Raw genomic sequence first — 23,418 nt, forward strand, 5'->3', positions numbered from 1 at the left:
TATCTTTTTATTGATTTATGTCTTGTCAGGTTTAATGAATAATTGTGAAAAGTTTTTACTTGATCCGAGAATGGGAAGAGGGTGAAAAAAAACAACATGTTTAAACTTTTTACCACACAGATAAAGTGACGATTAAGTTTGTACAGATAATAAGTATACTTAGTGCGCTCTGGTCCGATCTCTTAAATGCAAAAGTTGGGGAAGGGGAATCTGGGAGGTATCCCAAGGTGCCTTTGGCACTCTGAAGATTTAATAGAAGCTTGTAACGTGCTTTACCCTCTGCATCATGTTAAGTTTATTGTATTTTATAAATTACTTTCGAATTTTTTTTAAATTTTTTTTTTGATTATATGTATATAGAAATATTTTGAAACACATTGAGTCCTTCAATATTTTTAATGTAGTGTTGCTGTTTTTTTTTCTAATATTATATAAATTATGTTAGTAGCCTACATAACTTTCTAAGCATCAATATTTTTTTACCTAAGATTAAAAAAAAAACGGATATATTTAGAAAGCAATCTTTAACAAAACCAGACTATTACGGAATTGTGAAAACTGCAAACCAACAGAATCTTACCATAGACCAGAGGGTCCAGACAGGAACTCGAGACAGCGAAAATAAATAGAACACGCTTAATTTTGCTGTCCATCTGCACTGCCACATCTCTGAGGGACATACAAAAAAAAAGTTTGCTAGAAGTAACCATAATAACAAATACTGATGTTTTTCATGACTGACAAATGGATATAGCATATTAGCAATGCGTTATGTTGTTATAGACTTCTGCTAATGCTATGCATTTGATACACACACGCACACAAATTCTAATTTAATACAAAAAACTCAGGACACTTACTTGGCTAGCCAATGATATAATATCATAAAGAAATAAGGCGTCCAACATAAGATAAAAACACAGACTGAAACCATAAAAAAACTTGTTAGCACAGTATCGGGGTATCACGTGGTTTGGGGGGGTGTATACAATATATAGCTACATTTACATTCAGAATATTACAAAGATTGAAGTCTCATTGGATTTGAATCATTCAGTAGATGGATAGTTAAAAGTCGGCATGACCGACTTCTACTTCTAGAATCTGTATTTGTGAAAGAAAACAGTGTTCTATCTCGGTGAGATGCATAAAAGATTATATGGACGCTATTTATCACGTATTAATGTATAGAACAACACTTTCAACATTGTATGTCGCCCTGGGGAGACTGGTCTAATAACCCTGCCCCAGTATTATAAGTTTTAACAGAATAAGTTATCGTTGCTAAGTTACGCTTATCCAGTAAATTTTCAAGACGCCAACAAAGTCTCAATGGGTTCGAGGTGACTTAGTGGTTAAGCGCTCGGCTTTCGAACCTGGGGTTCTGAGTTTGAATCTCGGTGAAGACTGAAATTTTGAATTTCGGGATTTTAAAGGTAGCCCCTGAATTCACCCAGCTCTAATAGGTACCAGACCTTAGTTGGCAAAGTAAAGGCGATTGGTCGTTGTGCTGGCTACATAACACCCTGCTTGTTAATCGTTGGCCATAGAAACAGATGACCTTAACATTTTCTGCTCCATAGATCGCAAGGTCTAAAAGGGAAACTATCAAAGTCTCAGAGGTTCTCAAACTTTATTGAACCGGCGACCTCTTTACATAGTCAAAACTTAGCCACGGACCCCTAAGTGAAAAATCTACATTAAAGCATAGCATATAAATAAGTTTCTCAAAGAATAGTACGTCAGAGACATACAAAACATCAGTAAGGGGCGAGCAATTCCAATTATGGCTTTTAGCGAAGAGGTTATTTTAATTGTATACAATTTTCATATTTCTTCGGACCTCTTACAGTAGTCTCATGGACCCCAATGGTCCACGTACCACAGTCTGAGAACCACTGGTCTACAATGTTTTGGGTTCTAGATATTTTCCCCCAAAAGGAATTAAAGTTTTCTAAAAAAAAAATGTGAATATGCAAAAAAATAATAATAAAAAATAATAAAAAATTCCCATTTGATTATCAACATCAAGAAATCTTTTCATTTACGTAATTGTATTTTATTTGAGAGGCATGTACACTGCATAACAAAAAAAATATTGATATCAAATGTGCCACATATTCAGCTTAGTATTATAATCTAAATATCTTCAAAAATGTCAAATGATTCAGTTCATCAGCTCACTGATTACGGATACTTTAACCTTAGTCTAATTCTACAAAACAATTTACGACTAGAGGCTCAAGAAATGTTCAAGATATAAATGACGATTGAAAGGATTTCTCATTACCGTTTAGCTTTCAAATAACTTTTTTAGTCTCTTTTATGTATTCTGTCTGTTTCATGTCTGTTTCCTGCCTGTGATAAACTTTCCTGAAAGCCCATCCAACTGAAAGACCCACAACTCTCGCCCCCCCCCTGCCCATTGCTAAACAGACATGACTGACCCAAGTGAGTATGAACTTTTTGTAAGAAGGTCCTTTTTAAAGTTTCATTACAAATGTGAGTTCTTACGCACTTCCAACGTAAGAGAAAATTCTAAATGTCTCAATTTTTGTTTGTTTGAGTCTCCATTGCTGAACTAACAATAGTCCTAGATTAGCGTGCATTTCAAAGAGTGGAGATAAAAATGTTATTTCTTTTAAACAGAAACAATGTTACAGTTATAGCCAATGCAAAGAACAATTGTGAAATTTTAAAACAAATAATAGTACAAGAATTCTGAAAAAAACGAACAATATATGTATAATTATTGAATGGCTGCCTGGTCGTGCGGTTCGCGCGCTGGACTGTCGTTCCCGATTTATCGATGGTCCAGGGTTCAAACCCCGCCAATTCCCATCCCCAGTTATCTTGCGTGAGGTTTGGACTAGAAAGTAATTATCTTCAACTCTGAAGGAACATCTAAAACATGTAAAACATTTTGTATAGGGCCATATATATATATATATATATATATATATATATATATATATATATATATATATAGAGAGAGAGAGAGAGAGAGAGAGAGAGAGAGAGATGCAGTGGCTGAATAGTTAATCACTTGTCTTCCGAACCTGAGGTCCTGGGTTCGAATCTAGCTGAATACTGAGATTTTTAATTTCGGGATTTTTAGGCTCCTGAGGCCACCCAACTTTATGGGTATCTGACTTTAGTTGGGGGAAAGTAAAGGCAGTTGGTCGTTGTGCTGGCCCCATGTCCCTACTCGTTAACCCTTTATTCAAAGAAACAGAAAACGTTAACATCATCTGCCCTATGGATCGCAAGGTCTGAAAGGGGAAATTTACTGTCACTATTTAAATATTTTTGGGATTATTAATTCAAATGATAACTAATCACATTTCTTCTCTTCGTGGATTATTTGAATTTTAATATATCATTTTAGCTTCTAGCAATAAGATTCAGTAAAAGGGTAAAATAATGAAGACTAACATCTAAAAATATGCGATATAGAGTAACCTAAATAAAAACGTAAAAAAGGTACACAAAGAGATATTTTTCTCGTAGGCTAAATATAGCGATAGCTCTATACAGATAATTTAAACATGCTTTCTTTTTATGTGACGACATAAAATACATATTAATATTCATATAGTTCCATGTCTACGACACTGACTTAAATATATCACTTACCTATACATAGCGTCATTTTGAGTGTTCGTAATTTAGCTTTGTACAAGTAATTGGCCCTGGAGCAGCGCAACTGTGTGTGAATAGGCAAACCTTGATGGAAGAGAATATATTGTTCATTTCATCTCATCTATCTCTTGACTTTTATCATAGGAATGCTGTGACTAAGTTAGTTTGAGTAACAATGATTAACATTGAATGTGTAAGCTATGAGAGGTGTTAGCGAAATAAATACTTTCGAAATGATCTGGACACAGTACAAAGTTTCGGCAAAGTTTACATTGCCAGAAGTGGTAGTGATTCTAAATATTTCATTACCTACAAAATGTTTATTAATTTTGGCCAACAGTGAAGCAAAAACAAAACTTTATGTCGGGGTGTATAAACCCTAAGCATGTCTAAACATGTCTAAAGCCTAAACATGTCTAAACATGTCTAAAAATGTCTAAAACCTAAACATGTCTAAACATGTCTAAACCCTAAACATGTCTAAACATGTCTAAAAATGTCTAAACCCTAAACATGTCTAAACATGTCTAAACCCTAAACATGTCTAAACATGTCTAAAAATGTCTAAACCCTAAACATGTCTAAAAATGTCTAAACCCTAAACATGTCTAAACATGTCTAAACCCTGTATCTGTATCCACCCAACGTTTCCTCAAGTGACCCTTTCATGGCGGTCACCTACAAGGCTGATGTGGTTTAGAGAAAGAATATAGGTCTGGCATCTAACCTGAGTGTCCTCGGAAACGAGCGATCAGTAATAGAGATGTAAAAAAAAAATCTGCTTCGATCTTTCCCAGAGAGAATATTTGTTCAGACAGGCGGATGGAGGTGAGTTTCTGTGGGCCTAGAGTTCCAAGAGGGTTAAAGTCTTTGGACGATTATTTCAAACTTGTGACGCTAACGTTCCAGTGTTACGAGTCTGGTGAAATAAAACCCTAAGACTAAGACTGTTTTTTTAACGTAAATTTTAAAAAGTGTTAAAATTGTAAGACTGTCCCATAGAAAAACACTATACAAGAACAGGCATGAAGAAACACGTAGAGACTCATGGCGTAACTGTAAACGAGACAAATCTTCATAATAGGGCTAAGCTAAGAACTATAAAGTAGCAACCTGTGGTCAGTGTAACTGGTTGCCAAATCACAACTCTGTGTTTAGGTTCACAATAACGATTTGTCTCGCTACAACATGCAGTCAGCTTGATATTCTTCATGTTCCCCAGTCAAGGAGCAGTGTTGTAACAACCTCACAGCAACTAGCAGGGCTGTAATAGCCTCACAGCCAGGAACAGCGCTGCTACAATCTCACAGAGCCTAGCAGGGCTGTAAAAGTCTCACAGCAAGGAACAGCATTGTAACAGTCTCACAACAAGGAAAAGCGCTGTAACAGTCTCCCAGCATCTAGCAGCGTTGTAAGTCTCACAACAAAAAAAAACAGCGCTGTGACATTCTCACAGCAACTAGCAGCGTTTTAACAGTCTCACAGTTACTAGTAGCGTTATAACAGTCTCACAGCAACTAGCAGCGTTTTAACAGTCTCACAGTTACTGTAATAGTCTCACAGCCTTGTAATAGTCTCACAACAAGGAACAAGGCTGTAATAGTCTCACAGCAACTAGCAGCGATGTAACGGTCTCATAGCAAGGAGCAATACGGATTTTGTAGATTTTGGTTCTTGCCTTGATGGACAAATGTCAACTACTTGGACACGAATTGACGCAGTCATGATGAAAATATTGTGTTTCGTATTACACAATAAAGTTCAATGCCCCAGCCGTGGCTGGTATGTAGACAAACAAAAATACACACTTGTAATAATTATCTTGGTAAATAGTAACACCTAAGTGTGCCACATACGTTTAATGTTTGAGTTACAAACTTTGTTTCTGAATGTTACAATAACTTGAAACATTCTTTAATGGTATATAACACAAATACAACTCCTCTTGGCTATGTAAATGTGGAGTGTCTCTAGATCACTGGAGGAGTCGGGAGTTGTTTCATTGAGCAAGGTTTCAATGAAGCTTATGAAGGAGCAGTCTCGAAACAAATATCAATGCTCACTTCACAACACACTGTTAACTCCATAGTCTATTGCGTAAGAGCCTGAAGGCCTTGACGACGAAAGAGACTGTCCTTTTTTTTCACCACTAGTTCTCATTTCCGTTGACTTTTTCTGGAAATTGCGCGAGCAGATTTAGGTTTCATCATTTAATTCCAAGATGGCGGTTCTGCTGTTTATACTGTAAAGTTTTCTTTGTCAACTCTATTGAAATACACATTTCAAAGTAAATTCATAGACAAATTAGAATCCAGGTCACACAAAGCACAAACAAATCCCATGGAATATTTAATTATCACTTGAGTTCGGCATAATAAGGTTGTACTGCGGTGCAGCGTCCTGGTAGAAAGTAGAAACTGGTTTCAAATCAAAGTATTCAATAATTTAGTTTCCCAAACTTATGAGTATTAAAAAATGGGCAGAATAATTTCTCCACTTATAAATTAATTAAACCCGAGAATCTTGATATAAATTAAAATCGATTTGTAGCAGCTACCGACTATAAAAATATTTTTTTAATTAAATAATTGCATTAAGAGAACAAGGGAACCATAAATACTATGGAAAATCGAATGTAAGGGAAAGAGCTTAACACTTACAGCCATATATCTAAGACTAAGAGTAAGACTAAGACTAAGAGTAAGACTAAGAGTAAGACTAAGAATAAGACTAAGAGAAAGACTGCTTTATTGATCCTTACGGAAATTTGTTGTGATTACAAGGACTACTTTATCATATCAGACAACACAACAGAAAAATACACATTAATACACAAAAATACAACATTAATACAACAGACACAACATAAAGAGTTCTGTCAGCGACTACACACAGACATCTTGATGCTTTTTATTTTCCTTGATCAACGAGTGGCGGTGATGTAGTCTGACCGAGTGAGGTACGAACGAGTTTTGTATTGCTCTGCTCTTGTTTTAATTAACAGCAGTCGCCCACTTCGCGATGACCTAACGTAGTTCTGATAGATCGGGTGGCCGTTGTCTTCCAATATTTTTTCGATTTTTCTTAGACACTTCTGTTCAAAAAGTTCCTTTAAATATGGTAATTTTTGATGCCCTTTTTATGATGTTTTCTAGACTTTGCAACAGGTTAGATGAAGCGTTGCCTTGCCAACAAGTTATTCCTTATGTTAGCATATTTTTGTTTAGTTGCGCTGTAAAAAGTATCTAGGATCTTCTTGTTTAGTTTAAATCTATTAAGTTTCTATAGAAAAAAGAGTGGTATTCCCATGAAAGTTTGTTGTTGATGATAACGCCTAGATATGTAAATGCCTTTAATTTTTCTATAGGTGTAGTGTTTATTTGTAGTTCACGTATAGTTTGTTTTTTCTTTCTAAAATCTATTATAAGTTCTTTAGTTTTTGTTACATTCAGTTCTAGAAAGTTGTCGGTGCACAAGTTTGTAAACTCTTCTATCGAGTTTTGATAGTGAGTTTCGTCTCCTGAAATAAGACCGACTATGGAAGTATCATCAGCGACTTTAATGAGTTTAACTGAGTCATATATGCTTCTTATGTCATTAGTATAAAGAGTGTACAGTACAGGAGAAAGTACACAACCTTGTGGAGCACCCGTGCATAGTACTCGAGTTGACGATTTTGTGTTGTTGACTTTAATATACTGAGGACATTGAGTTAAAAAGTTTAGAACCCATGCTTGTACGTAAGGGCTGACATTTAAGTTACTGAGTTTGTTTATCATTAGATGTGGCTGTATGGTATTGAAAGCCTTAGGATAAGTCTACAAAGAGGGCTCACGCATATGTTTTTGGTGTATTAAAATACTTTTAAAGCTGGTCCAAAAGCAATAAAATTGCATCCTCAGTTCTTCTAGCTGCCTTATATGCAAATTAGTGAGGGTATAGGATGTTATTGATGTTATTCAATACTTGAATTTAATTTGTTACCATTAATTAACTAATTTTTTATCGGCCCCCGTAAGGAGAAAAAGCCGCTATTAGGTTTGTACAAAATGTCCGTCTGTCCGTCTGTCACACTCAGATCTCGAAAACTAGAAGAGATATGAAAAATATTATTTCATCATTAAATGCGGCTTGAAAAGTTTAGGTGCAACGGCTACTTTTGGTTTTCAAAAATCAAACCGTTTAATTTATAAAATTAACTATGCAAGCGATTTTTTCATAAAAATACAACAATTCTAAAACAATTACGTAAATGTAAGGGAGGCAATGTTACAAAATGCTAACAAAGATTGTCAATTTTTGTGTATTTTCAGTATCACTAAGTCAAATATATTTTAAAAATGTACAGGAAATGTTTACAACAAATATAAATAATAGTTAAAGGTGTTTTTTCTGGTCAACTAGCTGCTAAAATTAAAAGAAAACATTTCTGTTTGTTTATAAAGGCTAATAATGCACTTTGTATGTAAATATCACGCACATTTTTTTTAAATGGACTTTTTATGCAGCGATTTTCGTGCAGTAGCGTAACGTTGCAACATGATCAGGTGCTAAACCAATTCCTTAAACTTTTTTAAATAATCGGATTTTATTTATTTTTTGTTTAGTGCCCCCATCCGAATAAAAGAAGATTGTTTTTGTGCGTTTTGTCTGTTGAACGTCTGTCCGTTACGATTAGATTAAAAAAACTAGAATTTTAAAAGCTATTGAAAATCTGATTAACCCTTAAATGTTCCTCCCGTAACATCTCAATAGTTTTAAGTATCTAAAATTGATTGTTCCGGATTTTTTTGTGCAAAACTAATCAACGCCAACAAATGTTTGTTTGCTCTTCTAACTTATATTACATTCAATTACCATGCTTAAACGTTGCAAAAACACATTATTAATAATATGTTGTTCCGTTTTTTATGTAAATAGCATATTAATGCTAAATAAAAATCTCTATACTGACTTAAATTTCATTAAGTGTAAAAATATTCCAGATATTGTTTTATAAAACATGAATTATGTCTAGTGATTGTTTGAAATCGCATAATTTACTAATATTACACTTATATTATTTGACAATGCGTCACTATAATTTGGTTATCAATATCAAATTGTTCCGTATTTTTATCTTTAAACAAATTTTTAAAATATCGACAATAGGTTGTTCATGGCTTAAAAAAATTAATTTACTAGAATTGATTACTGAAAATTACTTTTTAAACATTTAGTTTTCTTGCTGAAACATAACATAGAAGTTTTGTAATCGATAAAGAATGTTCCGGATTTTCTTTCTTACAAATCGTCGCCAGAAATTTCCGAATTTATTAAAAAATTTACTAACGCCAAATAATTGTTTGAACTCCCTCTTCTAATTAATAAACAAATAATCTTCTCATTTACGAAATAATGTTTTTACGGATTTTTTTAAACTCACTTCTTTCTTACAGTACATTTAACTTTCAACCTAAAACATTAAAAAAATCTAATTATCGTTATTATGGTTCCAGGTCATTTCATCCCCGGTTACTTCATCCCCGGTCACTTCATCCCCGGTCATTTCGTCCCCGAGCACTTCATCCCCGGTCACTTCATCCCCGGTCATTTCATCCCCTGGTCACTTCAACTCCTGGTCACTTCATCCCCCGGTCACTTAATCCCCGGTCATTTCATCCCCTGGTCACTTCATCCCCGGTCATTTCCGGGGATGAAGTGACTGGGGATAAAGTGACCGGCAATGAAATGACAGGTGACCCTTATTATTATGTTCCGATTTTTAAGGAAAACAGAATCCAAACACCAAAGTAAGGTATGAAAATCTCAACACATGGCTGTAGTACATCTAATTTTTATACGAGACCATCCAAAAAAATTTAATTAACGGTATTACATTTATGTGAAATTCTCTTTTTCTTTTACTATTTATACAAACATCCGGAACAATGTATTACATAAACTGTTCAATTGTGTTCATACCTAAAAGTTATTGCGAGGTTTTGAAACGTAAAATAAAGGTTAATCAATTTTTAATAACTTTTAGTTGTTTTTTTTTTTATATCAAGATGACCGAAAGACCGACTGACAGACAAAACGCAAAAACAATGCGGCTTTGATCCTCTTTAAATAAGTTCTATTAGAACTCAGTGCACCAATGTCTATGAACCCTCGTTAAATATCTCGTGTAAATAAAGACATTTTTTTATGGTACCGGTACTAGCATATTGTGAGGTAAAGGAATTTTTTTTTCTTTGACGTCATATGAATGAACTTTTTAAATGTAATGCTAAAAGAACGCATTCGGTGCACCAACCAATGTCTATGAACTCTCGATAAATGGCTCGTATTGGTGAAGGTGATTTTAGTCTAGCTAGACCGTGTGACGTAGGTTTTTTTTTCCTTTGACGTCATATGGAATGAATTCTTTAAAAGAAATGCTAAAAAAACGCTCTCGGTGCACCAATGTCTATGAACACTCGATAAATTGCTCGTAATGATGAAGGCGATTTTTATGCTAGCTAGGCCGTGTGACGTAGTGATTTTTTTTCTTTTGACGTCATATGGAAAGAATTCTTTAAATGAAATGCTTAAAGAACGCACTTGGAGCACCAATGTCTATGAACACTCGATAAATGGCTCGTATTGATGAAGGCGATTTTTAGTCTAGCTAGGCCGTGTGACGTAGTTTTTTTTTTTCCCTCTGAAGTTGTATGGAATTAATTCTTCAAATGAAATGCTAAAAGAATTCGGTATAGTAATGTTTTTAAACCTTTTGCAACTCAACATCTTAGGCCTACAAAACAAGACAACAGAACTCCAACACATACTCAAGAAGCATGATATACACATAGCGCTATTGCAAGAAACACTACTGCCCAAGAAAAAAATAAACATCACAGGCTACACACAGTACAGATGCCTTTGCACCAACTGCCAGGGAATTATGACCCTCATAAGAAACGACACAAAAGCCACAGTAAAACAAATACAGAACAATACAGACATCGACACGCAGGAAATACTTGACACGCAGGAAATACTTCTTTGGAGAGGAGGAACAAAGTACACCATCAAAAACTACTATTGCCCACCATCATAAACAGCAGAAATAGACATACAACTACCACACTACACAAGGACAATAATAGCTGGCGACTTCAATGCACACACACCTTCCCTAGGCTACCCACACTACAACAAGCGTGGCAAAGAAATAGAGGATGTAACAAATGCCTCTAACCTACAATTTCTGCAAAACAAAACTTCACCTCCAACTTTCCTCCACAGAGCATACAACACAACTAGCAGACCTGACCTAACTTTTATCTCTACAGACATTACCGACTCTTCTAAAATAACAGTACTTGAAGACATAGGTAGTGACCACAGGCCTATACTCCTCAATATTGGAACGCCAGGTAGATACTAATCCAACAAAACAACTAGATGGAACTATAAAAAAGCTAACTGGGCAGCTTTTTCACAAGAAACAGACACAAGACTATCAAGCGTAATTGAGACAGACGTCAATTCAACCTACACAACTATAGTCTCCAACATCTTACAAGCAGCAAAAAAATACATCCCTCGAGGCCAAGTTAAGAAATACAAACCTTTTTGGACACCTGAATTAGATAAATTAGTAAAAAGAAAGAAACATGGCCAGGAAGACTATAGAAAAAAATCCTACTAGAGAGAACAAGACAACGTACAACAAATTGACTGGGCTTATAAGATACAAAATTAAAACAGAAAAAAAGAAAAAGTGGACCACAACATGCAAACAACTAGATCTAAAGAAGGATGGTCGAAAGGCCTGGACCCTTCTGCACCGGCTAGCAGGAAAGAAACAAATAACAAACCCCCAACCTATAAAAGACACTGACGACATAATAACAGAAAACCTTAAAAAGGCTGAAACCTTCAATAAATATTTTGCCAGCATTAACAAGTCAAAGCCAAGAAACCAATTGGACCAGGCCTTCAGTAATATCTTAAAGAAAGAAGAAAAAGCTCCAACAGTCAACTGTCAAATCTTTGACACTCCCTTCACTCTACATGAGCTCAATACTGCCCTAAAAAGCCTCAAGTCAAGAAAATCTCTGGACCCGATAAAATAACAATTGAAATGATTCGGGGACTAGGACCACAGGCCCAAAACTGTATACTTAACTTTATCAACCATACATGGAAAACTGGAGAAATACCACAGGAATGGAGAACCGCAAACATAATACCCATCTTAAAGAAAAATAAACCACCTGGAGACCCAAAAAGTTATAGACCAATATATCTAACATCCAACATTGGCAAAATGGCAGAAAAAATGATCAATAACCGACTTTATTGGTGGCTAGAAAGTACTTGCTCACTCCACAATGCACAAGCTGGCTTCAGGAAAGCAAGTAGAACAGAAGACCACCTCTTTCGTTTTATCCAGGACACAGTAGAAGGGTTTCATGAAAACAAGCACACTACAGCAGTATTTATAGATTTGCAGCAAGTCTATGATAGAGTGTGGAGAAAAGGTCTATTTTTGAAGATGAAAAAAATGGGCATCCATGGAAAAATGTACAGCTTGATCAGAGCATTCTTAAAAAACAGAACCATCCAAACCCGATTCGAAGGTGTCATCTCTAGTCAAAAAAGTTTGGAAGAAAAACTACCACAAGGTTCAGCCCTTAGCTGCACTCTCTTTCTAATCTTCATGAAAGACCTCCCGGACCTCATTTCAGTCAATAAGGCACTTTATGCAGACGACCTTTTAATTTGGACTACAGAGATATATCCAGTGCTGACTAGATCCAAACTAAATAGAGCCCTCACAACTATCTCCACATATTCAAAATTATGGAAAATGGGAATAAACAAAGAAAAGTCAGTTTATTCAATCTTTAGCCACAGAAACAAAACAGCAAAAGAAACAACATCCTAAAAATAGACTCTCAGCCAATAAATAAAGAAGAAAATCCAACATATCTTGGTGTAAAACTAGACCAAAGACTGTCTCTAAAACACTTTATGGCAGATTTAAAAGAAAAGGCATCACAAAGATTAAACATAATAAAACACCTAGCAGGAACATCCTGGGGAGCTGAAAAGAAAACCTTAAGACAGTTATACACTGGATATGTCAGATCTGTAATGGATAACTGTCTCTCCATACAAGTAGCTGCCAACAAAACCTATCAATCATCATTAGATACAATCCAAAACCAAGCCTTGCGTTTAATTAGTGGAGGTATGAAAACTACTCCCACAGCAGCCTGTGAAAAAGACTCCAATATTGAACCTCTTAAGTTAAGGCGCAACAGAGCAGCATTAGAAGCTATTGGGAGATACAGAAGGTTGGAGGACGATCATCCAAATAAATTACTAACACAGAGAAATAGGAAAAACAATCAAAAAAAGCAAAGGACTCTGATCCAACTTACTGACGAACTAGCCCTAAAACACCGCCTACCCAATAACAGAGAAAAAATTACCAGGTTTTCAAACATTACACCCGGACTAAATTACAAACAACCAACCATCAAAACACATTTACTAAATAACACCTTAACAAAAGAATCAAATCCACTGGAGCTCAAAGTAGGCACGCTTGAAACAATCGAAAGCTATCAAAAAACAGCTATCCATATTTATACAGACGGATCGTCTTTCAAAGCTACCATCAATGCTGGTCTTGGTGCCTTCCTGGTCTTCCCTAAAAATAAACACTTTGAGATAAGCGCACCTTGTGGTGATTACTGCTCAAACTTCCAAGCCGAAATTGAGGCAATTACCATAGCACTTCAGACAGTGGAAAACAAATTATATGAAGGAGTGCAACCACCATCAGATATTGTTGTCTTTACAGACTCCCAATCCACTCTGCAAGCACTTAACAGCAGCACCTCAAACAGCCCAAGAGAGTTGACAACACTCAGTGTGATAATCTACCAGATAATATAAAAATTAAATATCAATATTACACTACAGTGGATCCCTGGACACATTGGCATCATGGGAAATGAAAAGGCAGATAAGCTATCAAAGGCAGGTTCAACTATGGAACAACCAGATAGACCTGTTGACTACCTCACCTTAAGGTCAATGTTAGTCAACAATCACAAAGAGGAGTGGCTCAACCAATGGGCATCAGGAAACACAGGCAGAGCCATGTACAGAGAAATGACTACGCCTAACAAACTGGACAGTATTAACTTCCTCCCCCGCAAAGAACAATCTACAATCTTCCAACTAAGAACAGGACACACACCACTATTAAATTACCACCTGAACAAAATAAACTCCACACAACTACCCCTTTGCAGACATTGCGCCCACCCCTTTGAAACCGTAAACCATATCCTCTTTGAATGCCCCTCCCTAATCCACCTTAGGCAGACCCTACTTCCACTACAGCCCAACATAACCAACTCCCTGTACGGCAGTGCTGAACAACTGAAGAAAACAGCACACTTTTTTCCTTGGCACAGTCTGCAAAAGAGCTCACAGCTCAGCAGCAATAAAGCTGGCTAGAAGAAGAAGAAGCCTTGTTATGTGACTCGCGTTTAAAAAAGGAATAATATCTTGATTTAGATCTAATCTAAATTTTTAAAACTAGATCTAGATTTTTATTACACTATATCTAGATCTGGATTTATATTCTAATTAAAATTATTTTAAAGTTAGTTTTGACTGAAATAGACTAGATTAAAGTGTAAAAAAAAAGTGTAGATTTTCATTTCCAAAAGTTTTGATCAATATTGCAATGTTTTAATATACTAAAACTAATCTACTATTTTTTACTTAATTTAAATTTAAATTTACGGCAAATGAATCTTTGAAACATTATTACTTTTGACCATCAAAATTAAATCACCTCTTGAATATTATTTGCGAATATGCAGATCCGACAGGGATCCGACTTTGACGTGGGCCGCCTCTGAGTTTGTAATCTTGTTTTATTTATGTATCTTTTGTTAGGTAAATAAATAATTTCGCTAAGTTTCAGCTTGATCCGAGAATGGGATGGTGGAGCAATAACGTGATCAAAGTTTATACAAGACAGACAGACGGAGTGTGTTGATATGGTGCGCAAAGGTGCACGCGTTCAATATAATAAAGTATCATTCTCCGCCATGACACTAATGGTTGTTGTTTGTTTATTGCTGACTGTGAACCTAGATCATAATTAACATGGTGGCAGCGGTATATTAATGATCAGAGGTAATCATTAATCAGTATATAAAGGTTAATTGTTTGCATTAATAAATAGACAACAATTCAAGGCTACGCCGTGCAATGGCAGCTAGAAATTTCCTTCCTGTACCCGAGCCGCTCGAGGTAGAAGGAAACATGGCCGCTAATTGGCAAAAGTTTCACCGGAGCTGGCGAAACTATGAGTTAGCCATTAAATTGTCGGAAGAATCAGAGGAGGTCAGAGTGGCCACCTTTCTAACAATTATAGGAACAAAAGCGATGGACATATATGATGGTCTTGAAATTGAGAAGGGAAAAGAAAGAAAGATGGAAGAAATAGTGAACAAATTTGAAAGTTTTTGCATTGGAAAAACGAATGAAACTTATGAGCGCTATGTGTTCAATACGCGTGAACAGCAAGAAGGCGAGGACATTGAAAAGTACATAACAAATCTGAGAAGACTAGCAAAAACGTGTAGTTTTGAACGCCTGGAAGATAGCTTGATTAGAGACAGAGTAGTTCTTGGTATTAGACATGAATGCCTCAAAATGAAATTGCTACAAGATAGTAGTCTCACATTGGAAAGGTGCAGAGATATTTGCAGAGCATACGAGACCGCCAACAAACAGTTGAGACAAATACAAGCCGACCCTCCAATCATTGAGAAAGTATCAACACCTTCAAGAACAAACATTCAGAAAGGTAAATGCAGGTATTGTGGAAGGATTCACGAATACATTAAAGAAAAGTGCCCTGCATGGGGTAAAATGTGCCTAGCATGCAAGGGGAGACATCATTTTGCTGTGATGTGCAAAAAGAAAATTCAGCAGGTGTCAGATGATATGTCTAACGATGAAAGACAGCTACAGTCGGACACAAGAGATGATGTCATGATGGTAAAAAATGAATGGGTGATGTCTTTGGAGAACCACAAAACGAAAAGGATGACAGCAGTTATGACAGTAAATGGTCACCGTGTAAGGTTTCAAATGGATAGTGGAGCTGATGTAAATACCATCCAGGAAAAATACGTAAATAAGAATCAGATTGAAAAGGCAACGCAAAGATTACTAATGTGGAATAAGACTGAAATGAGACCCATAGGGAAAGCCACTCTAACGACGAGAAATGAGAAAACTAACGAAACATTTGAGGTGGAATATATAGTTGTACCAAATAATCTAGCATGCCTTCTAGGTCATGAAACTTTAACAAGAATGAAGTTAATCAAAGTCAATAAAGATAGGTTCATAGCATCAGTAGTGAATAACCAAGAAGAAGACTATAGTCCAAAGTTTACTGGTGATTTGGGTGACTTAGGAGAAGTGTCTTTAAAGATTGATAGCAGCATTAAGCCCAAGGTTCTGCCGTGTAGAAAGATCACTATTGCTTTACAAGAAAGAGTTAAGGAGGAGTTAAAGACCCTAGTGCAGAGAGGAATCATAGAATTAGTGAAAGAGCCTACAGAGTGGGTGAGTCAGATGGCAATTGTGGAAAAAGCTAATGGAAAAATTAGGATCTGCATAGATCCACAAGCCCTGAATAAAGTTTTACTAAGGGAATTCTATAATCTTACTACTTTAGATGACATATTGGCAGATTTGAACGATGCCAAAATATTCAGCAAATTGGATGTGCAAGAAGCTTTCTGGCATGTCAGACTAGACACAGCGTCATCTAATTTGACAGCAATGATAACCCCTTTTGGTAGATACAAATGGAAACGATTACCATTTGGACTGAAAGTGAGTTCAGAAATTTTTCAGAGACGATTAAATCTAGCACTAGAAGGACTGAAAGGCTGTTTCAATTACGTTGATGATATTATAGTGGTAGGAAGAGGAAGAACGAAAGAAGAAGCACTCAGAAATCATGATATTAACCTAAGAGAGCTGATGAAGAGATGTCAAGAAAAGAAGATTAAACTGAACCATGAAAAGTCTGTTTTTAGAACAGCTGAGATTAATTTTTTGGGTCATATTACTACAGAAGCAGGAATAAAACCAGACCCGAACAAAGTATCTGCGATTTTGAGTTTGAATGCTCCAAAAGATATTTCATCAGTCCGAAGATTCTGTGGCATGGTTCAATATCTTGCAAGATTTGTTCCAGATTTGTCGACAGATTTACAGCCCATAACAGAGTTGATCAGAAAGAACACACCATTTGTTTGGTCTGATCAATGCACACGAGCTTTCAACAAGATAAAACAGAAAATATAGACTCATGCACATTGATATATTTTGACCCTAACAAAGAGCTTAGATTACAAGCAGATAGTAGCCAAAATGGGTTAGGAGCAGCGTTATTACAAGATGGCAGTCCAATAGCATATGCTTCTAGATCATTAACTGATACTCAGAAAAGATGGGCACAGATTGAAAAAGAATTGTTAGCAGTGGTTGTTGGTTTGGAACGTTTTGACCAGTATACGTATGGCAGGACAGTTATAGTTCAGAATGACCATAAACCACTGGAAAACATCCTTCAAAAACCACTCAGTTCTGCTCCGAGAAGGCTACAAAGTCTAATGATGCGTCTTTATCGTTACGATATCCAGTTTCAATATGTCAAAGGCAAAAATTTGTTCATAGCTGATACTTTGAGTAGAGACCCATCAGAGGAAAAGAGTGATATCCCTGATGTTTGTGTCAATACAGTCGGACTGGCAATACCAGATGCAGTGCTGGAGAAAGTCAGAATCGAGACAGAGAAAGATAGAACAATGCAAACACTTATTCAGTATATCCTAAATGGATGGCCAGACAAACATAATAGTTTACCTGAACTCAAACAATATTTTTCACTAAGAGACATGTTAACATACGAAGACGGACTCCTGTTGAAAGGAGAACAAATAATCATACCGATATCACTTCGCAAGGAAATAGAAGAAAAACTCCATGCAGCACATCTGGGAGTAGACTCAATGAAAAGAAGAGCAAAAAAAAACAGTTTTCTGGCCTGGATTATCAGCTCGAATACAGGAAATAGCCAACTCATGCTACATTTGTCAGAAAAATAAACCAGCAAACCAGAGAGAAGAATTAATACATCACGAAATAGGTTCTAATCCGTGGGACAAGATTGGAATTGATTTATTTCAAATGTGTGACCAACAATATCTAGCCATAGTGGACTATTATTCAAATTTCATAGAGGTAGAAAACATGCAGTTGACAACAACACATGCAATTATAAAGAAACTGAAAGTTTTATTTGCAAGATATGGGGTGCCCAAAGTTTGTATATCTGATAGCGGACCTCAATTCACGTCGGAATATTTTTCCAAATTTATGATGGAATGGGGAGTGACTCATTTGAAATCTTCTCCAGGACACCATCAATCCAATGGAAAGGCTGAGTCAGCAGTTAAAATTTTGAAGAACATAATGAAGAAATCTAGAGAATCAAAGTCAGATGCTTATGAAGCTCTTCTGGAATTTAGAAATACTCCAAGGCAAGACACAAATCTAAGCCCAGTTCAGATGTTTTTTGGTCGGATGACTCGAACACTGATACCAAACAAAAGAAGTAACATTAAGATTTCTACATGTCAAGAGAACATTATGAGAAGGAAAGAAAAACGTCAGATGAGTGTAAAAACATCTTATGATAAGAGGTCAAGAAATTTAAGTCAGCTGAAAACTGGACAGTTTTATTACACTATATTATTATTCATATATTACACTATTATTTTACACTATATTTCCAATCTCCTAATGACCCTACATGGAGACGTGGAAGAATCCAGTCTCAAGTCAATCAGAGAGCTTACATTATTCGAGGTGACAATGGTGCAGTGTACCAAAGAAACACAGTGCATATTAACCCGAACAGAGAAACAGAAGAATATATATTACCCGATACTGGTGACAACTTACAGGACAATAGAACTCATGATCAACACGTTCGCCACTCATCAACTCATCATTCCCTGCGACCAAGGGATCAGTTGAAGAAACCGACAAGATTCAATGACTATGTGTCTTAATGAACTATTGAATGTTGATTTTTAAATGTGATATGTTTCATATTGATTGAAGCGTATACATGTATGTTACGTTTAGTTGTTTATGTTGTTGATTTAGACAAAAACAAGTTCGCCACTTACAGTTATGTTTCCATCGTCGCAAGTGTCTGCTGGATAACATTGGCCTTACTTCGTGCTTGTATTGTTGGTGAGACAACTGAGGAAGAGACCAGATGGCAAAAGGATATTTAAACAAATTATGTACATATTTCCAATCTTTTAATGGAAATCTCAGTTATAAAAGTGTATGTATTTTAGGTGAAACAAATAAACTATCTTGCTAGCTTGTTAGTCAAATCACTAGAACCTCAGCAGCGTGTTCTTTCTAAAATTAATTGTGTGTCCGCCTCAACTGTTCGTGAGGCCTGACATCTGACGAATTCAAAGAAATCAGATTTACAGGAATCTTATTTTGAACAGCGTTGAAGATCGTGACTCAATGATTTAAAAAAAAAACCCGGAATAAATCTAATCCTGACTGTTTCATAAGCCCAGAATAGAAGCAGATAATGGCATGGTCAGATGGACGTCAAACCTTTAAACTACTTCTTCTATCAGACCAAACAGAGCTGTCTCATTCTAGCCAATGGTAATGATTTTTTTTTTGTTTATGATATAAAAGACAATGGTCTATTAGCTTCCTCGTCATTAGACCTAAATCAAAGTAATTGGTCCATTAGTCAATGGATACTTTGGTCCTGAAGGGATGTTATAAGAAACAAGGACATTCAACTCGTTCATTAGCGGCAGGATAAGATGTATACACTGTTATGGCACGATTAGGAATTAATTATTTCTTTTATTAAATATTTTTTGTTTAATTTAGGCCAAACTGACCTTGACAAAGATGCGTGTGTACATCACAACCATTATAAACAGAGGCGTGACATACACGGCTGCACAGCTGAAGATGTCATAGGCCAGCTCATGAAAGTCACTTTCGAAGAAGTTGAAGGTCACGCACTGAGAGAACCAAGAGTAGACCGGATGGTACTCGACGTGGAAAATAATGCTCTGAAATTGAAAACGATTTGATCATTTGTCTTAGGAAGCATGTACATTTTATGTTTGCTGTTCAGTTGTTTTTTTTTAATGCAGAACTAGATAAGTCTGAGTCGTAAAAGTTTCTGTTTGAGGAGGGTCTAAGTTATGATGTAAAACAAAATAAATATATTTTTTTTAATCGATCCTCGTGTTGTCATCGACAATCAACTTGATCGAAGAATGGAAAGTGGAAGATATAACGTGTGATAAGACCGACAAACAGACATTTGGAGTGAGATTATATAACCGACGGGAAAACAAATTAATCTTGTATTAAAACAAAGTTGCATACGAAAAACAAACACATAATAAAAGAGGGAACAAAGGGGGGGGGGTATCTTGGTGAATGTTTACATGATTGTTTTTAAATGCATAAAAATGTTCACTCAGGGCTCAAGTGTCCTCAAGGGGAGTTATTCAACTTACAAATACTTACAACTAAATCTCTCAATAATGTGGAACTTATTGCCCTTATTTAATATTAAAGAACACAGTTAATTGATTAATTGGTTAATTTAATTGGTTCATGTTTTATTAGGTACAACAAATAATTGTGTACATTTTCATCTTAATACAATAAAAAGGTGTAGGGACAACAACGTGTTCAGTTATCTTTGGGGACAAAACCCTACATATTTAGCTGTATATTTGAATGCTGAAGGATTAATTTTCCTTTGTTGATATGAAAGGAAATTATTAATAATCAGTTATTGATTAACAAATTGGTTACTTTTTTAATTCACTCAGGCTTTGTAAAGTACAACTAATAATTGTGCAAAGTTTTAACTTAATCCTAGATTGGGCGTTGGAGAAATAACTTGTTCAAAATTTTACTAGACAGACAGTGTTGATATAAGCTTTGTAATGAAAAAAATAATCAGAGGATGAAAGATCATACACTAGAAAGAAATGCAGTTTTTATAAATGCATTTTCAAAGCTATCACCAAGATACTCCCTTCTTTCTTCCCCCCCCCCCCCTCCCAATCTCTTTGTCACTGGTCCAGACAAGTGAAAGGAGCAAAGCGTATTGAGAAAGTTAAAAGTATGAAATTGCGCTAAAAAAAACAATTAGTAAACATATTTCTATCCACATATTTTTTTATTGATAGTCTAGATCTATTACTAATTGATACACTAATATAAGTATTGTTTTTTTTAAAAGTACTTTTTGTATTTTGCTGGTTTAATGTTGAGCTTGATCTCACCTGAGGAAGACTGAAGAAAAAGCTGATGACGTAAGCTGAAGCCAGCATAAATTTGCATCTTTTAAAAGAGCCATGAAACACAAGAGGATGAACGATAGACATGTATCGGTCAATAGCAATGACCACTGTGATATAGGATGATAAATAGAAGCCAAAGGCCCGCAACAACATGCAGATCCTGTAAAAGACCCAAAAAAAATTTCTAGCATCAAACGGAACATTTGTTTTTATTTTTGAGATCTGAATATTTTCTTTACATTCTCTTTCATTGACCTAAAGATTTTCATCACTTTTGTACATTGTCAATAGCCCAGGAGAGTAATAAACAATATATATATATATATATATATATATATATATATATATATATATATATATATATATATATATATATATATATATATATATATATATATATATGTTTTGTATGTTTTTAAAAATAGCCACATTAAACCTATACTAGAAAGAGCTTGGTTTATTCATTGTGATAGAATCAAACGTAGAAATTTCAACGTTCTCCACACATCTGTCATTAATAAATAAACAAGAAGTCACTTGATTTCAACACAGTTCATCGATACCAGGTTCGGATCATTGATTTCGACAAGGCTGTGAAAGTTTAATGAAGTGATGGACAAACTTTGTTTAGGAGCAGGCAAACAATTTAAAGGAATACTTTTTAAATAATATATTCGGAATAAAAAGAAGATACTGACATGTCTCATTAAATGTAACGATATCCAAAGCTTATGCTATGTATGAATTCCAGCTGCTTGTGTTTTGATAATAGTTCCTCATAATTGTGTTAGAGATAGGAAATCTCTAGGTGGATTTACCTATAGGCAAGTAGGTCACACAAGCTATAACTTACGGGCACCAAGAAATGGTTAGCACTGGCGTTAAATATCTGGGCTATAAAAACGTCCCAAAAAGGTCATTTATCTCAAATACCTTTTGGCCTTACCAATTCTAAATACAGAGCAGGTTATTTTTAAGAGTAAACTGAGGGCTTCAAATGTAGTTCTGACAGATTTGTACAGGTTGATTATCAGTATAGGAAGATGGAAATTAACAACATTAAGGTACGTAGTTATTGTATCGTCATGTAAAGTTAAAGCTCGTTAGGTGTGCATGTTTTGGTATACTTCTAAATTAAGAGTTTCTGACTACGAAGCAAAATAAATCCCCAATAAATTGTATAAAAGAGGTAGTTATTTTATTTTTAAGATTTTTTATCAACATCATTTAACAATATTACAAACATTTAAATAATTTAATTAGAAGACGTTGTTTCATTTTTAAAGTCGCATAGTATAGACTGTTTACTGATTCCTTTAGAGGCGCCAGCTCCCCAGCCTCTCGTGGTACTGGAGTAGTTTTAAGCTCTTCCTAAGATTCGCGTGCTGATTGACTGTTAGGACAAAAGGGGGGGGGAATCTGGTCAAATTTCACAACAAATTCAAATAGTAAGTTTACCAAAGGGCGTGTTAAATATCCTCAGCATACACTTGTATTCCAAACAACATGTTGAAACATTTGGAAACATAAAAAATAAAATATTTCATCTTTTATTTTTTACCCGCCCCATTTCCCCTCTCTTTTCCCGATAAGCAAATGTATAAATTTACAAGACTGACAAATATTCCACTGATAGGCCTTAGATCCAGGCTTGGAAGACGTTGCACAAGATGTTACGGAACATTATTTTACAGTATAGCGCAACATGAGGAAATACCCGAAGACTTAGATTCAATGTAAAATGTTTCTCGCTCTACTTTTCTAGCCAAACTGAAATCAACTTCTTATGAAACTTAGAAAAAAAAAATTACAGTCCAACTTTAGCTTTCTCAGCGTTGTCAACCGACTGGCAATTATTTTCCCTACGATAAACTGCCACAGTCTAAATTCTAGAGCCTTTTTTGAGATCCATGTTGTCGCGTAGTTTTGACAAGTGTCTTTTTTTTTTTTTTTATTATAGCTTTTATATAGCGCTACTTTCATGCTTATAGCATGCTCAGAGCGCTTTGGTCCAATCTCATTTGTGGACCGGTGGGGGGAGGGGTATCTAGGAGTTTTTTTTCCGTGCTGCCTTTAGGCGCTCAGTAAACACAACTCTGCCCGAGTCGGGTGTCAAACCTCGAGCCCCCTTCTAGGTAGCCAAGCCAAGCCAAGTTCAAGCACACTTGGCCTCTCGACCACGCTTCCCACGCTTCTTTTGCTTTCTCCCAACTCTTTCTCCCAAGTTTTTTTTTTTCCGCTACTCGTATTCCTCGTACGGGGCGAGAGTGCCTTGTATTTTTGCTTTGAATTGTTTTCTACG

The 23,418-nt window shown here is 35.6% G+C and overlaps 1 protein-coding gene across 1 annotated transcript in view; it reads right to left on the reverse strand.

Annotated features, from left to right (window-relative positions):
* The window catches only part of LOC106067656 (adipokinetic hormone/corazonin-related peptide receptor variant I-like), a 46,082-nt gene that overhangs the window by 997 nt on the left and 21,667 nt on the right, over window positions 1-23,418 (reverse strand). The window contains exons 4-9 of the mRNA XM_056042615.1: window positions 21,099-21,276; window positions 19,686-19,862; window positions 18,930-19,005; window positions 3,637-3,726; window positions 861-924; window positions 567-669 (exon numbers count right to left, since the gene is read on the reverse strand). Of these exons, the coding sequence (XP_055898590.1) occupies window positions 567-669; window positions 861-924; window positions 3,637-3,726; window positions 18,930-19,005; window positions 19,686-19,862; window positions 21,099-21,276 (688 nt within the window). The remainder of the gene's footprint in view (window positions 1-566; window positions 670-860; window positions 925-3,636; window positions 3,727-18,929; window positions 19,006-19,685; window positions 19,863-21,098; window positions 21,277-23,418) is intronic.

Source organism: Biomphalaria glabrata, chromosome 9 (assembly GCF_947242115.1).
Source record: "Biomphalaria glabrata chromosome 9, xgBioGlab47.1, whole genome shotgun sequence".
NCBI lineage: Eukaryota > Metazoa > Mollusca > Gastropoda > Planorbidae > Biomphalaria > Biomphalaria glabrata.